The following is an 18,477-nucleotide window of genomic DNA, read 5'->3' on the forward strand; positions in this document are numbered from 1 at the left end:
GCAACCTTTGCTTATATTGTTGGAGGCATCCTGCCTGCAGGACTATTGTTCTCTGTTCCTTCATGCAGTAAGTTTTGCAAGGGGCAGAAAGGGAGTGGGGGGAACCCTATGGTTCCACAAGTACACTAGATTACTGTGTGGCCTGGGTGGGCAAGTCTGGTTAATTCAGAAGTGAAATATTAATAAGCTCATTTGGCCATAGATCCAAAGCATGTGTGCTAACCAGCTTTATCAGTAATGATTCTGATGTTTTGGTATCTCCATATATTTGTTTCATGTGTCCCAGCTCTCAGTGGGTTTAGAACTCAGGAGGAATAGAAGGGAAATAACCCTCTCCTCTAAAACATGAACATCAGTCATTACAAAACCACTCAATTCTGTAATCAGATTAATAACACACTCTAAGGATAATGTCTTTTTTTTTTCTGGTTAGGAAAATACAGATGCATAAAAAAGTCTGAAAGATATATGCTTATGTATATTTTCTAATTTTTCTTCACATATTACTTAGGTAATAAAAATGCTCAAATAATAGACTTAGAATAAAAATTTAAAAGCAACATTATAAAATTACAGAGCATTGTTTCAGATTCACGCTTAGATCTGAATGGTTTCTCTGGATTGGCTTTGTTTTCATTCACCATCAGATTCTTATAACTGGTATGCTCAGAAGAGCTTTGAAGAAAACACTACTTAAGTGTCCAAAAGTTGGGTCACATCTGGTACTCTAAGTAGAAAAACTAGAAAGCAGAAGAACTCCAACGTTCAAGTTTAGTTACATAGTTCTGCTCTGATGAAGTAAAAAATAACAAATAATTACATATGATGACATCCATCCTGCAATAGCAATATTATTTTCCATTATTTAATAACTTACTTCCAGTTCTTTATCAACTGACTTCTCTTCCATTTCTTCTACTTCAGATACGTTTTCATTTGAAGTAACTTTGGGGCTTGATGGCAATGATATTTCAGCGAGTTGCGTAAGATTAGACAGTTTCTCATGAATTGAAATAACTCTAAAAATAACAAATATATACCCATTTTATTTTAAAAGTTAAGGGAGGCATTCATTTATTCCCAGAATCAATAATACATGTAAAGTTAATTCCTTAGTTATTTAACACTTAGATTTCTGGCATCCCTAAACATCATTAATTTAATCATTCCTTCATTCAGGAAACATGAGCAAAGAGACACAATTCTCACCTGCATAATGTTTACAATCTAGTTATATGCTCAGATAGACATATAATTACAAACTGGCAAACACGCAATGAAAGAAATGCACACATCCAGACACTGCTTAAGATGAAAATGAAGAAAATAAATATCTACAGGGCAAAGAAATGCCAGGCAATGACAAAAGATCTACTCCTTTGTAAACTGAATGCCATGCTGTGATCATCAACTGGCCTAAATTATTAGGACAAGTTAGCAATGGCTCTAAAAGACCAACCAGCGAGCCCACAACTGTGACGGCTACTGTGTCGGGAGTAGAGGGTGGGGAGAAGAACCAAGAAAGAAGGAAAAGCAAAAGCCGAGGAGGAGGGCAGAAGACACGGTGGCAATTGTGCTGACGACAGAAGCTTCTGGAGTCACAGTCCAATGAATTGCGTGTGTGCTGAAGGCAAGAGTGAACTGGTGAGTGGAGTCAGAAACTGGAAAATCCTTGAGACAGTTGAATGAGGCGAATAGCCCCCTGCACGGCCCCCGGTGACGCTACGACACAGGCGCAGAGCACTATGCGCTGGGGGTGGGCGGGGGTACGTGTGCGAGAGGGCGCGGGTCTCCATCCAGGGATGGAGGGAAGTTGTTAAGATGTAGATATTCCAAAAAAGCAAACCACTGTCAGGAACATACTCAGGAATGGCGATTCCCCAATTTTCCACAGCATCCTCTGTCTTTACTTTCTTTCTAAAGGATGCTCAGCAAGAGCAATTCCCCACCGACTGAACTTATCTTGACCCTCATAAGAACACAAGGAGCTCCACCTTGGATAGGAGAAACAGTCCATTTTCACCTTCTCACAAGGGGTGGATCACATGAAAGTTTGTCAGGCACCTTCCTCTATAAGGACATCAATAACAGGTCGTGTCCCTAACTTAAGTCATCGTACTGCTAATCATAATAAGCACACCAAAATCAAGAAATTTTTGGGATGAAAAAAAGAATTCTGTCAGTTTGATTACATTCTGCTCTGCAGATATTATAATTCTTTTCATCATGTGATTCTGTAAAAAAAAAATCCTTCCATATTTCTAAATGTACAAGGAAAAGTTTATTAAATTTCCTAACTTTGTGGCTCAGCTATGTGGGGAAATGTCCTATATCTAAGATTTCCTGCCATTTCACTGAAGAAAAAAAAAAGGACAAGAAAAAGAAAATTGACTGAATAATTGAAAATATGCCTGCTCCCGAAACATCTCGTTTCATTCTCTGGTGAGGCCAAGGAGCCTTTCAACATGAAAATCAGGGAGCGGGAACAAGACTGGCCAGGGAAGGATAGAGAAGAACCAAGTCCCTGTTCACTAAGCACCTACTAGGTGGCGAGCGGGGTGAAGAGCGGACACTGACAGACACAGGAGGCAGGGATGGCACTTGACATCTGGCCGGTGCTTTTGGCCTTTCAAAATATATGCGTACAGAGTATACACACACGCTGCCTGGCTTGATCCTAACAATAACCCCAAAAGGTAGGCAGAGTAGGTATTATTTCCATCTAAGAACTGAGGAAATGGAGGCTGAGGTCACAAGGGCAATGAACAATAGAATCGAAACTACGTTAACTAAGCAAAGAAGAACTTTAAAACACAAATAAGGAATTTGAAAACAGGGGTGAGCAAAAGTTAAGAGTCTCCATCCCCTATTTGATGGAGAGGGAGGAAAACGATGTGACAGAGACAAAAGCTTTGACTTGGGGAACAATATAAAACAGGATTGGGCAGAGATGGCAGGGTAAGACAAGGATGGGGGTGGAATCTGGACTTAGTTTTGCAACCTAATACAGAGCTACATTAAGTTATTTTTAAAACACATCCCAGACTACAGGCAAAATATAGTATAGACAACATCTTCGTACTCTCTATAATCTTTATGAACTTTATCAGGAACTGTTCCTCCAACAAAAGTAGCAACAGGTACTATTATGATTCACAGTTTACTGAAGAGGAGGCAGAGAGGCACAGAGAGGTTAAGTAACCTGGTCAAGGTTGTTAAGATAGGAAGGGGCACAACTGGCATTTGAACCCAAACAGGCTGGATTCAAAGTTCATGCTCTTCACCACTGCAATATTATACTCCTCTAGGGAAAAGGAAGATTTTTACAAACATGTCTTCTGGAAGTTCTCCTGTGATTTACCTTGTATATTACCGAACCAGCCTGTTCTTATGAAAATATCAGCAAAGAAAGTTAGAACTGTGGATAATCCATCTTTACTTGCCTGTTTAGTGGAACCCAGAGACAGCCAACATAGATACTGTTGGAAGCAGTAGACGTAACAGCTGAAATATTCAGGGGCTTCATATTATATGCATACAACAATAAAACCTATAAGAAAATTAAAAGGCATATAAAATGTGATATTAAAACTACATTTTGCCTCAAAAATGCTGCATCAGTTCTTAAAATAATATCATTAAACTTTAAAGGGTTTTTCTTTGAAAGAGAAAAAATTAGGTTTTTTTCTTCAATTCACTTTAAAGAGAAATGATATGAACAAGAATTGTGCAAAGGTTATGAGATGAAAATAAATGCTAGTTGGTACCAAGATTATATTATTTTTGAAGAGTGACATTTTTTATTGCAGTTTAAAATTTGGCCTTTGAAGGCCCTCTGCAGCGAGGGTGAACATCAACTTTCTTTCTTGTTACTTCTCGATATGCACCTTTCCCATCGGTGGCTGTGCTGCTTCTGGGCGTTCTCCACCTGTATTCAATCCACACAGAACCTTCCGGTCCCCACCTCTAAGATGAAACGTCCCCTGATGACTCATGCTTTAGTCATTTCCCTCATGTTTGAATTCTGACCATTCTTAGCACCCCACACTCTACAGCACCTATTCACAATCAGGGATGCACAGAATTTGAGATTCAGGGAACCTCAGAGATGATCTGCTGAGCCCCTCATATCAGATGTAAGAAAGCTGAGGCCCAGAAGTGCCAGTCACAATTGACGAATTCAGTACATACATTTATCTCTGCTTCCTCACAAATCAAACTAAAATCAGAGTAAAGGGATTTTTTTTTTAAGGCATAAGTCCACAAAGACAGAAACAAGAGAGACAATGAAGCAAAGGAGCTATATTAGCAACACTGAAAGTAACTGAAAGAGGGTTGCTGACTCAGCAGAGAGGAAAGGCTGTGTCCCAACTGCCTCCAGAAGGGCTGCCAACAACCAGCATGACCAAGGACCCTCAAAAGGCTCGGAGACAACCTCCCTCCCATCCCTTCCCCCAGCGCATGCAACTAGGAGACTCCTCCTTCCCTGTCTCTTCTCTGTTGGCCAAACTTCTCCCATTTTTCTCTCTGCTGAGGCTAAATTAAAGATCTATGCTTAGGAAGGACTTAGGTACAGGGGTGAGGTGCTGAATTGAGAATGCTGGAATTGAAAGTCTATATTCTGAACAAGAGACATCCCTCTTCTCCTCTCCAGCCCCTGCCCAGAATGTAGAAAACCAAGCAGGAGTCTAAGAGTTCTCTTTGGGGAAACTGACCACATGAAGAGAAGAGACCTACATCCAACATTCTGCAGTCAAACTGCTAGCTCCCGCTGTTACCATGCAATGAGGCCAAAAATCAGTAAGCCTGACTCAATATGGTTTTTAGGGCCTCAAACATGAATGGACAGCCAAGGATCACTAGACGTGAAATGAAAGGTAGAGACCAAAACTAATGTAAGGAAGGAACTTGAAGAATCACATACAAGACCAAGAGCAGAAGAAAACTTAAAAGACACCATAATTAATATCCTCAGAGAAAAGAAGGCCAATATTGCATCTGTGAAATAAGAATACAGTGCATTAAAATGGAACAGAGAATAATAGGACAGAGCTCTTAAAAATGAAAGCATGATCATAATAACAAAATAATCAATAAAAGATTTGAAATATAAAGTTAAATATTTCTCCCCAAAAGTAAACCTAAATTTAAAAACATAAATATGAGAGAAAAGAAGAGTTAAAAGTTAAAAATTTCAAGTTATAAATTTAAAGTATCATGGCATGGGATTTTTTAACATTCTTGAATTATCTAGAAAATTTATCTCCAAATCCGCAGCCCCCAGATTTCTACTTTGCTGTCACTGACATCCTTAGTTCCTACTGGCATTTCTGATTCTGTGTGGTAGATAAACTGAAGTGGATTGAGTAGGTGAGTCAGATGATGTTAACTTGCATTGTTATTCAAAGACCCTCAAAGTCCCTGGAAACTCTAAAGCGCTAAGTCAGATACTAATCTTCATTACCATCCTGCCTAGAGCCTGAAAGTGCCTGCAACCAGGATATCATCTGATGACTCAACGTTAACACCATGCTTAGGAGTGCAGACTTGGAGACAGACTGCTCCAATCCTGACTCCTTGCCACCTAACATTCCTCCATCTGTATCTGTTTCCTTTTCAATAAAATGGGGCTAATGATAATATCTGGCCCTTTCTGCATCCATGGATTCAACAAACCGTGAATCAAAAATATTTCTAAAAAATACAGAAAGTTCCAAAAAGCAAAACTTGAATTTGCTATGTGCTGGCATCTACCTAACATTTACACTGTGTTAGGTTTTATAAGGAATGTAGAGATGATTTAAAGTATACAGGAGGATGTGCATAGTTTATATGCAAATACTATGCCATTTTATATAAGGGACTTGAGCATCCACGGATTTCGGTACCCAAGGGGTTTCCTGAAACCAATTCCCTGTGAACGCTGAGGGACAACTGTACCTACCTTAAGGAGCTGTGGAGATAATGAAGTAAAATACCTGGAACGCAGTAAGCTCTACGTGGGTGTTCATTATTGCTATTATCTCATGGGCTTCATGAGCTTCAGCCCGTATGTTCAACTTTAAACTCTACACTAAAGGACTAAGATAATGAACAGATAAATGCTCAAATATATGAATATTTGAATCATCAAGTAAATTTCAGTATTATCTTCTGAAAAGATATACTCTTAGGTCTGAGAAGATGTAGCCCTCCCAAGTCAGTGTTTCCTAATTTTTTGACTGAGATTTATGGCAGCAGCTACATCTTTTATCGTGACACAATACACACATATTTATTGTCAAAGGGGAAAAACATGTCCCTGAACTAGGAAATAGGAAAACCGTGGGTTCTGTGTCTTTGCTTGCTGTGGCTTACGAAAATCACTCAAGCAACCTGCTTAAATAAGAATTTGTTGGTTGGTACTCTGCTTCTAATCTTTGTCTGACACCAGTTCAATGCGTCCATGTTAATTGTCAGACATGACTGTTGATGCATGGAACCTTGTTATTCTAATTACCAGCCACAGATCCAGTCTTAGTATTAACTTCTCAGATCATCCTGCCCCAGACTGACAGGGATGTGATATTTCTATGACCTTGTGAAATGAACTTTATACTCTGTTCCTCATCTTTTTAAAGCTGAGTGCTTGGGTAAACATTCTGTTTCCCAACTATGTAATCTTTCTGTTTCCACACCCTTTCTGAATGGATATACTCTTTTATCACTTTGTTGGGTCTCTTGCCAGCCAGTAAACAAATTCTGACATATGCTGAGGCTCAATCTAAGGAATGTTCTTTTTAACATTTAACATTTTAACATCTCATGTATCTATCAGAAGCAAAAGTTACAGAAAACAACATTTTCACTTACTGTATGTGATGCATTCTGATATTCCCTTATATTTAATTTCTTTAAAAAAAATACTACTCAGGACCCACTATCTTGATTCCATGACCCATGAGTATTATTGGAACCTACTGCACTAAATTCCCCCCAAAGAGACTAGATTTATTATTTTTAAATGTATATGGAATACCTGGCAAGGATTTGACTTGGGAAGGGTGGGAAGGAGAGTACTTTCAAAATAGCTGTAAGAGTTTCTGGGGAGTGATGTGTTGGTTTCCCTTGTGTATGAGCAGGAGGGATATATGACTGACCGAGATGGGCAGCAGGCTGCGAGTCTACAGAACGAAGTGGCACACGGGAGAGGCACACTCAGAGCAGAGAGAGGTGGGCTCAGGAGGCTTCATGATCTGACACGGGGCACAGAAGTCAAGGAGCAGCAGAAGCCACCAAAGGCACAGCTAGAAGGGACAACACGCAGGAGCTGGGAAGTGCAGGAGTAGACAAATGCAGGAGGCAAAAAACAGATAAAAAGTGCTGAACAGGGCAAAACCATATGGCAAATGTTTTTTGGGGAAAAGCTTGAGACTCTTCCTGGAGAGCGCAGCAATCAAAGCAATGCTGTGGTGGAAAGTTCCTCTGCCAAAGGCTGCAGTGACCCACTGTTTCGTTTTTAGGAACTTGACCCCTCTTCAAGACTCTCCTAGAATCTGAATCGCTGTTCTATCGCCAAGAGTTCAGGGATCGATCTTGAACTGCTCCCAAATACTTGCCCCATCTCCTCTTGCTCTTCCATTAGTCCCACTGCAAAAGTCTATACGTGCATATGAACATAGATGTGGATACTGATACAGAGTTAGAGATAAAAAACATTAAAATAAGGACGTGTATGTATGAGACAAATTTGTAAACAGCATTTAAAGGCAAACTAAATTTTTTCAGTCAATCCCCAGTACCACTGTTAAATAAATAAATAAATAAATAAATAAATAAATAAATAAATAAATAAATAAATAAATAAAATTTAAAAAGCTAATTACCCCCCCAAATAATTAAAGCATGAGTACACAAAAGGATTGAAAAGCAAAAGGTTGGAAAAAGAAATATGAAAATAATAACCACAAGAAAGCTGTTTTCCTCTAGTAATATCAGACTAAAGCAGACTTTATGAAGAAAAAAAGCATTATTACAAAAAGATTAGAAGTCACTTCAAAATGACAAAATACTGAATTCACCAAGATGTCACAACACTTGTCAATTTGATTGCACTTATGAACAAAGTATCCAATTATGTAAAGCAAAATTTGACAGAACTACAAGAAAAAAAACAAAGCAACAACAATCACAGTGAGAGATTTAAATGTTAATCTAGTACAGTTGACCCTTGAACAACAAGGGTTTGAACTGCACAAGTTCCACTTTATGGAAATTTCTTTTCAATAAATACATACTACAGTACTATACAATCCATGGTTGGCTAAATCCACAGATGTGGATACAGAGAGCCAACTGTAAAGTTACACACAGATTCAACCATGCAGGTCAGCACCCCGACTCCCACGTTGTTCAAGGGTCAACTGTAAATGATTTTTTTAAAAAAAATTAAAAGGCAAAAAAAAAAAAAGGAAAAATCATCAAGAATATAAAATATTTGAACAAGACTACACAAACTGACCTATTAGATATACATGAACATTGCTTTAACAACTAAAGAGAGCACTTTCTTTTTAAGAACAATGGAACATTTACACAATAAACACTTTCCATGGAGAAAAATACAAGTTTCAACAAGTATCAATCATACAGAGCATTTTTTATTACCACAGAGCAACATAATCTAGGAATAAATAACAAAAGATAACTGGAAGAACTTCATATATACTTTTCCAGGATTTCTTAGTTATTTTCACATTCATTCTACTAGACAATAGAGATTCTTTGCTGTATATTTCTGTCTATATGAGAGGAGGATATTCTCTACTCTTCAAGTTATAATGGCCTCATTAAACTTTATATCTAACTATAAGATTTAGCTTTGTAATTACATTACATACCATAGGTTCTGTTTCCTTCGGAGGTCTTTCTAGGGGAGGAATGTACCACTGAAAGCAAAGCTCTTTGTTTGAAGCCTGTGTTGCCATATTTGATGACACTAAGTCTCCATGAGATGGGCTGGCAGACAGTTTTAATGATAAATCAGAGTGCAGAGAACTATCATGATCTAACTGGGGAACAAACAAACAGCAGTTTAATTGTCGGTGATGAATTTATTTATTCAATATTCAAACATTCATTCAATATTCACTCAATATTGGCTACACTGGAAAACTCTGGGAATCATCTCAGCTTGCTTTATGAATGTAGATGTTAAAACTGGCCCCTGATTACCGCAGAGAAAGACTCTCCTACAGAAAAAAATACGCTTCAAAACCGAGTGGACTTGACAAATGTCCACTTAGGTGACTACCCAGGAATACAGATCTAGAAGGGAAAATGTCCATGCAATTATTTCAGTCTCAAGGTCACCAGCCAATCTAAGGACATCTTCTACCTTTCTTCTGAGGGTGTGGTCATAATTTATTATCTTTTTCCCAATAGCATGTTTTGCAGTGCCATGTGCAAAATAAGGCACAGGTTTTGCTCTAAGAGATTAAAATTCATTGTTCTCATTCCCTCTTTAAATGAATGCGGCTGATTTCTAAATTCAGTCTTGGTGAATCTGGGCCCAGCTCATTTGATGGAACCTGATCCCTGAATGAGTTTTTAAGAAACATAAATGCATAAACTGCAATTAGTGATTTCATGAAATATTTATTTAGTTTTTTAAGGTAGCTAAGAAAGTAAAGAATGATTGCTGTCAATAAAATAAGAGCCTAGCCAGAGAAATAATAATAGTGATAATAATATCTCAAGTCTAAAAAGGACCATCTTCAATGGAGTGCAAACTACTTTGAAAGTTAACTTCTTCTTATTCCCAAAATTACAGTATGGTAGCTGGGAAGCAGTTCTTCAACTAAACTCTTGACATCTAAGGTATCTCAAGGCTTGGCAACCAAGGGGAACATGTCAGTGGCTAGAAAGAAATGCTTGGTGTTTCTATAAGGATCTGCACCTCCCATTTCTGAGACTATTCAACACACAATATAAGACTATAAAAGCAAAGTCTTCAAAATAAAATGAAAAGAGAAATGAAGACAGTGACCTTTCAAGTTGTCTACTGCTAAAGAAAAAAAATGGAGTCTTGACTGAAAGGTAATATTAAAGGTAAAAACTTTAAAAAATTGCCTAGAGACTATCATAAAAGGTTATTATAAGCCAGGATCCTTATTTATTAGTGCTATGACACTAAAGACATGACCAAAATTGCACAATAAACAAGATTATTAGGGTTAAATAGTCATTTAAAAGTGCTTAATTAAGATTAATTCTATGTCAGGCAGTTAACCAAAAAAATCAGGTAACTAATTCATTCAAAACTTTTTTCTCACATTTTTTTCATATCTGAGTGCCTTTCAGAGGTTCTGACAACTACTTTAGCAAAGAATTCATGTTTAATTACTAGCTAAGTGGAGAAAAATTAAAAGCAAGTACCTTCTATTTCAATATGTACAGTGTTTATTAGCATGATGGCCTAACAATGATCAATTGTAACAGAAGTCAATATTAAAATAGGTATTTAATTTTCCGTTCTCTTTTTAAAACCATAATATCTAATTGCTAATGGGATTAATTACATAAGCTAATTGATGGGCTCTACACTGAGTACATAGGGCATGTTTGATTTATTCTTTGAAAGGAATGAAATAACAGACCTACCAGGAGCACTCCTGTTCACAGTCCTATAAACAACAAATCACTTTGCACTAATCAGATACCTGACCTTGCGCAGCCTGTCACAGGCCCGCAGTCTAAATGTGAATTTAATCATGTCCTTTTTTTTTTTTTAATTTTTAATGTAATTTGTTTGGCACCTTTGTTTTTCCATCACAAAGCTTCAATAGACGATGACACGCGGGCTCACAAAGCTGATGAGCATGACGTGCAGCACTGAGAGTTCTGGAAAGGCAGCTACTTCTTTGAGGGGAAAAGCAGGTTTAAGTACCAAATTATGGAAAGAGTTTGATTGAAATAGCCTCCTGAGTGATTAAAGGCTCAAAAATTTTATTATAAAAATCAGCCAAGCTTGGAGTTTATTTGAAAAAAAAAAATCCGAAAGGCTTTATGCTCGTTAGCTGTCTATCCCAGTGAAACGAACACATGATTAGGTGGCTTGCACCTGTCAGGCGAGCGACAGCGATCTCCGGAGCTGATTATCCTGGGTGAGTGTTACACTAATTATATATTAAAAAAGAGCAAACAGGGTGAAATAAGTCTTTGATAACACTTCTGCCATTAGAAGTATCACAGGTATTTACACTGCATTCAAGGTTGTACGTCTGGAGCATCATCCTTAGGAACTGGGTAATGACAGACTGCCCTTGATACTGAAATATTCAAGCAAGGCTCCTTTCAGAACAGTATTTAAGAAATCATACATATTAATTTCCAAACTCATAAAATATTCGTAAGAATGCAGCCATAGAAACTATAGCCCTCAACCTTCCCAGTCTCTGCCCCCTACTCCAGAACACCTGAGGGGTCTGGGACATGTGGCAGTCATCCTCAAGGATGTTCCCAGCAGCGGTGAACAGCACTCTGGGGTTGGGTAGAGAACGACTACATCCCATTCTCACTGTTTCCTGCTCTGTGGATGGGCAAACGTTAATATCACATTCCTGGACTCCCTCTCTTACTCCTCTCCCTGAGAGACAGTTACTTGATTAGAGAATTTGAGAAAAAGAATTTTGGATTTGCATAATTCTGTTCTTTCTTCTTGGGAGCATACTGTTTGCAGGGAGGGAACATTCTCTGCTCCTTCCTGCAACAGATTTTAAAGGGGCCTCTGTCTCTACAGATTTTGAGGAGGCCTGACCCCTCATCCCAAAAAACCCACAAGCCTGGATTGGTAGAACTGTCAAATTTGCTAATCACTACTAGGAAGACCATTTACCAGTAAATATAAACCATATCCTATAATACCAACTTTATGACTTGTAAAGTTGGATATTTTTTAATCCCAGTATGTCTTACTCTTTTATTTCTCAATGATTGAGAATCTGGGGCAGGAAATGGGGGTGCTGCATACTGAGCATCCCAATACCCCAGAATCTAGGAAGTAATCTGAAAAATCCTCCCGTGGAGATTCCAATACACTGCCCTGGGGGCAACTCCATAACCCCAATCAAGAATTACTTATTTAACTGAGTTCTTAAGTATTCCTTAGTGTATCTTTCCAATGCTTTTTAAAATCACAATTTATTAACAGTCACCCTACTCTGTTGTTCCAAAGAGTGGTTTTAAAAAGGTTTATTATTATTTACCCAAAACATAAGTTTACTATATTCTAATAGGATAATATGAGCAAAGGTTCCCAATTTGGAACAAGCCACATTTTAGGGTCACTTCTCTGGGAGAATTGACAATAGAAACATGGACATGTCTGGTATGGATAAATCTATAATTGTAAAAATTAAAGTGCTATATGGTGAAGTTCAAAGTCATGATAATTCAAAATAAATCAATTTTTTTTTTTAGTTTTGAAATAATTTTATGCAAATGACTTGATTTACTTATTTCACAAATACAGCATTTTTACTTAATTCACAAATAAGGAGACAACACTATGTCCTTTTAAGTCTTTTCTACTATGATCTCAAACCCCTGATCTCAGAGTGGAATATACCAGCCTTCTCCACAAACATTCTCACCCTCTTGTCTCCATTGTATCTGCTAATGGTGTTACCATGCTCTAATGATTCACAGACAGAGGTTCCAAAAGATGGGGTAAACTTTGATCATTCTTTCTTCTTCACTTTGCATCTCCCAAGGGTCACTAAGTTGTTTGGTTTTCAATTTTATGTAAGCAGTATCTTTCATATCCATCTCTTCCCTCCCATTCCTATGGTCATAAGCTTGGTTACTTCAATATCTCTTTCTTGGATAACTCCCTTTCACGATACTTTGCCCAGGCAGTCCTACACACTACTGATAATAGAACTAACATATTTTAATTTTCATATTCTTTCTGCTATTATGCATGCCATTTTCTCTTAAAAAGTATCTCCAAAAGTGCTGCAATTTTATTTTCTGCTAACTCTACCACTGCTTCTCTACTATCACATCAGAACTATGTACAAAGATGCTACTTCATCCATTCCCTTTCTCCACCAACCAAGAGTAGCTACCATACTATTAGTATTCAGTATATATTTGCTGAATATACAAAATTTGAAATACACACCTATTTTTACTAAAGCCATTTACTTTTTATATATGTTCCAATTCATCAATTTTGGTAAGTTTATTGAGACAGTACTATTACTCAAGACCCTAGTAGCTTAAAAAAAAAATTCCTCTTTTTTTGTCTCTTCCAAGGTAACTTAAAAGAGGCTTCCATGTTACATATTTTGGTAAAGTCCATCCAATTTAATAGTACTTTCCAAAGGAAAAAACCTTCAAACTTTCAATTTACTTAAAAATTTTACCCTTACTATTTATTCACACTGATGATTGTCAAAAATACACAAAATGAATAGTTTTTACTACACATTTAAAACAAAGGAATAGAAATTGGGCATAGGTTTAGAAACTCTCAGTCTAAGTTTCTCATAGGGTGATTATACTGAAATTTGTAGAACGTTTTGGCAAAATAACTCCCTGAGAGATGTTATGTGCAGGGAATAGAGAAAATTCTGAGACATTTTGAGGATTTATAAGAGCATCAAAACAGATCATTTGAAAACAGAAAGTTTGGTTGGCTTCTCTGTGTGGTAGAACAGCAATGAGCCTTCCCAACAACTGAGGGAACCAGAAATCTTTGTGCCAGCATTTGAGGTTAATGTATTTCCTTCAGAAATATAAGGATGATTCTAAGAAGTTTTACAAAAACATATAATGTTTTAAAACATTACCTTGGCTGATGACTCATGTAAGATTTTTTCCGAAAAAGGTTCATCTTCCACTACTTGAAATAGTTCTCTTGGAAATTCATCAATACAAGAGAAAGAATACAGATGTAAAAATCTTTTAAGGAAAAAATGCATTTCTTTTTGGCGCAAAATCAACCCAGAGTTGAAAAGAGAAGTGAGAAGTGTGTCATCTGGCAAAGACATTCCAGATCCTGGCTTCAGAGACGCTTAAAGAAAAAAAAAAAAAAGAAAAGAAAAACAAAACCCTAATTTAGAATCATGTTCGATAACAAAATGGCCCCAATATTGTTGATGCTTGCTCACTAACCATTATTCCTGTGTATCCCTAGCTCAGTCAGTGGCTGCTCATGACCTTCTTCCATTTTTCGAGCTGATATAGCTAAACAGAATTGCTTCTTGCCACAGAAAGGAAAGAAAATCTCAGATGTATGTGAGGATACTGCTTCTGGTTCCAAGCTTAACAACGCAAAATATTCTACCTAGCTGTCTTATTTGGCATAGAATCTTAAAGCAAAAATTTAGGTGCAGATAATTTATTTGAAATCTGACCTCAAGTGAGAGAATGGGGAAAGTGTGTCAGAGATAAGAGCCAATGAGAGTGAGTTATGAATGGGCTACAGCTATGGGCAAGGAGGGCTTAGTCCTGCTGAGAACCTTCTGAAAAAAAACACATAAAACTGTTTCATCAGGGGACTGGGAAGCTGTAATGTTTATCTGTCAGCTCCCCACCTCATTAGTTGAAGGTTTCTCCTGAGTGTGTGGAATCCCTGGTACTTTCAGGCTGTCCTGCCTGTGGGCTGGACAAGCCTCAGTAGCTTCAGAGAAAGCCCAGAGCAGAAAGTGGTAAAATGTAGGTGACTGAAATGGGAAATACCAACAGGTGAATCCAGAGGTGAGCTGAGCTTATAGGTGGGAGGGTATCACTAGGGTCTGCTGTGCTGAATCCTGTCTACTTCCTTTGCTACTGAACTCTTGGACCCACCACGGCACACCTTTTACCTGACAGCTTTCCCAGTGCTTGTCTACCCCGCTGCTAACTCCCCATCACTGTGCTAAGCCACTATGTGACTCTGCCTGTTTGCCCTGCTGGCTTCTCCATCACTGGGCCCTGGCATGGTTCCAACTGTCTTTTCCAACTATTTGTACTGATAAGCAGCAGTGGATTGCCAGTTTCAGGGGCACTGATAAACATATCATCATAAAACCACAAGAGGGACTGATGTGAAGCAGATTATACCAGCTTTTTTGGATATTCTTTAGATAGCATCAATGATTAAAAAAAAAAAAGCACAATTAAACAAAACCAAAAACTTCATGGAGCTAAATATGCTATCTTTCTCTTTACATACTGGATTACTGGAACACTCTCCCCTTAAAGCCAAAATTTCATCTCACTCATTATGATCTCTCTGATCTGTAACTGTTTTGAACCACAGACCACTTTGACAGTCTCAGGGAAAGACTCTGGATGCCTCCTTCTAATGATGTTTTTAAACACTGTCCAAAGGTCTGTGTATTTTAGGTTAAGAACCCCTGAAGTCTCCATCTTCTGATGAGAGTTCACTCAGAAAGATGTCAAAATTATTTTATAATTCTAAATAATAAATATGACTTAAACAATAACTGGAAAGGAACAGAATATGTTCTCTCTTAACACATCAAAAGCCTACCTAGCAGTTTGCTCATATTATTAATTCTTTGCAGGTGAATATAGTAGCGCAGCAGAAGAATCCACGTGATATCCACTTTAATTGGAGTCTTTTTTCTAGCATCTGTGTTTTCATATATCTCATCACTTTGGTAAGAGAATGTACAGCCAATCTGGAAGACAACCTGGTAGTTATCTGAAAGTAAAAGAAAAAAAAAGTTTGGAATACAAATATTATGCTTCCCTTGAAAAATAACCATATATGAAAAAAAGAAAAGCACAAAAGCACAAGTCATACAGGAAAGACTGACACGTAGGACTGCATTCGATTAAAGAAGTTTTGTAGCACAAAAGACACCAAACAAAAAGTTAAAGGACAAACCATAGACTGAGAAAAGAAATTTAGAACATACAAATTATTTTTCTCTACCATGTAACCAGTAAAAGAAAAAGTCAGATAGTCCAACAGAAACATGGGCAAACAATTTCAACAGGTAACTCACAGAAAAGGAAACCCAAACGGCCAAAAATTTTAGCATCATTAAAAATCAGAGAATTGCAACTTAAAATAAAATAGCAATTCACATTCCTCAGGAATTAACAGAAACTAAAATCTGAAAACAATAAATGTGGGTAATAAATGTGAGGAAACCAAAATTCTCATACACTACTACTTCCTGGGCAGGGTCCAATAAAATTTTAAATGCAGATACTCATATATGTGTACTAGGAGTCTTATGCAAGATACTCATGGCAGCATTGTTTGTGTTTTTTTTTTTTTAAAAGGGAACTTGAAAAAATACACAGAGGCCTATTAATTTGATGGCATTTAAAATGAATTAATTAGGTCTATAACGGAGAAACTATAGTCTGTGGGCCAAATCAGGCCCAAGCATATTTATATGTGACCCATGAGCTAAGAATGGTTTCTACATTTGAAGTAGCTGAAGAAATAAAAAAATATTTTGTGACACGTGAAATTTATATGAAATTCAGATGTCAATGTCCACAACTAAAGTCTTAATGGAACACAGCCATGCTCATTCATTTACATTTTGTCCATCGTACCTTTCATCTTAACATAGCAGAACTGAGTAGATACAACCAAAACCTAAAACATTTACTGCTTTGTCCTTCATAGAAAACATTTGCTGACAAAGACTTTGTTCGTGAAAGATCAAATGGAGAAAAATATCTAAAGACAATAAAGTCATGTAGAGACATCAATAGCCTCCACACACAACAACAACCAGTAGAAATATAATGAAAAAAATCTGCAATACCAATAAAAAGATAAAATAACTAGAAATAAACCTATCAAGAGGCATACAAGATCTGCCTTAAAAAAATGTTACAACACTCCTAAGGGACTAATTTTTTTCAAAGAAGACATGAACTAAAAAATATAGGACATACAATATTCTTGGTTAGGAAGACTCAATAGAATAAAAATATGCTATTTCTAAGACAATGTATAAATGTAATGTAACTCAAATAAAATGACAAGAGAACTTTTTTTAACTAGACGAGCTGCTTCCAAAGTTAAAAAAGAAAAGCCACAGAAGACAAGAAAAACAGTTTGGAAAGAAAGAGTAATGAATGGGGACTTTTTCTAATAGATATTAAGTATATTTTAAGCCTGCAATAATTAAAACAGTGTGGTATTGAAACCTGAACAGACATATCAATAGGAAATGAATAAAAAATACAAAAATAGGGTAGCCATCTGGAAAAATCTTGATTTGTAACCTTTTGTGATTTTTTATATCTTCCAAATAGATTTCCATAAATTAGTAAAAAAGTCCATAGGAGAACTTATTTACAGTCTCAGAATAGGGACTATTCCTTTCTAACTATGATACAAGTCCAGAATTTAACAAAACAAAGATGAAAATTTATACTGTTTAGAAATGAAAAGCTTCATGGCACAGAACCACCATAAAAAAGATTAAATAACAACTGATAATTGAAAAAAACATATTTGCAAATAATATCACAGGTAAAAGGTTGATTTCTATAATAAAGAGCTTCTACAAATATTTAAAGAAAAAGCAAAGAAAAAAACCAACTCAAAAAAAAAAAAAAAGAGCAGATTATGGGCAGAAAAGTTCACACAAAAGATGCTTAAGCTTAGTCCTAGTAAGAGATATGCAAATTAAATCTCCCCCTCCCTACCACAGTGACAAAGGTTTAAAATGTTTATAATATACCTGTGTCAGCAAGGGTGTAGGGGGAAAACACCTTTTATTAATTACTAGCAGGAATACAAACTGGCATAACCCTTATTGAAGGCATTTAGCAAAGTTCATCAAAATCACAAACAAATGTACACTTTGACCCAGAAATGTTCTTCATGAGAATTGACCCAATAGATATACTAGCCTATGTACAAAATTTTATACATACAAAATTATACATATGAATCACATATATATGACATTTGTAAATGTACATAAATATACATATGTAAAATTCTGTACAAGTCTTCAGGATAGCAAAGCATTTCATTGCGTTCATTTGGCAATGTTTTCCCGTATGTGCCATCTGTGTTTCTCATTTTCCGCTGTTAACTCTGTCTCAAATAAAGAGAGTCTCTTCATATCTAGCATCTGACAACAGAGAGTGCAGACTGTATGCTCTGCCCTTGGTCATGGTACTGTCCCCCTTCTCAGATTTACGTGATCAAAGTGCTGGGTTTTGAGTGGAATTTCTAGACCTTTGTAGGCACTGGACCAGGACAACTCTGCCTCACTGAGGATGGTTCTCTTTACACTCCAACTGTCTGAACTGCTGACTCTCTGAATTCATACAACACATGTATACCTGTGCGCGTGCACACACACACACATCACTGTTGCTAGCATGAATGATTTATCTCCATTCTCACCTATAAGCAGTGTAATTATTCGGGATCTGAGGATGTAATATGTCCCGCTGGTTCCCCATCACTATGGGAAATTGTGTCTCGGAGGAATA

At 37.0% G+C, this 18,477-nt stretch overlaps 1 protein-coding gene across 1 annotated transcript in view; it reads right to left on the reverse strand.

The window, feature by feature from the left end:
• Nucleotides 1–18,477, reverse strand: part of CFAP54 (cilia and flagella associated protein 54) — a 272,419-nt gene that overhangs the window by 58,421 nt on the left and 195,521 nt on the right. The window contains exons 62-66 of the mRNA XM_045522505.2: nucleotides 15,524–15,697; nucleotides 13,836–14,059; nucleotides 8,880–9,050; nucleotides 3,444–3,550; nucleotides 878–1,019 (exon numbers count right to left, since the gene is read on the reverse strand). Coding sequence (XP_045378461.2) covers nucleotides 878–1,019; nucleotides 3,444–3,550; nucleotides 8,880–9,050; nucleotides 13,836–14,059; nucleotides 15,524–15,697 — 818 coding nt within the window. The remainder of the gene's footprint in view (nucleotides 1–877; nucleotides 1,020–3,443; nucleotides 3,551–8,879; nucleotides 9,051–13,835; nucleotides 14,060–15,523; nucleotides 15,698–18,477) is intronic.

The sequence above is a fragment of the Camelus bactrianus genome, chromosome 12 (assembly GCF_048773025.1).
Source record: "Camelus bactrianus isolate YW-2024 breed Bactrian camel chromosome 12, ASM4877302v1, whole genome shotgun sequence".
In the NCBI taxonomy this organism is placed as follows: domain Eukaryota; kingdom Metazoa; phylum Chordata; class Mammalia; order Artiodactyla; family Camelidae; genus Camelus; species Camelus bactrianus.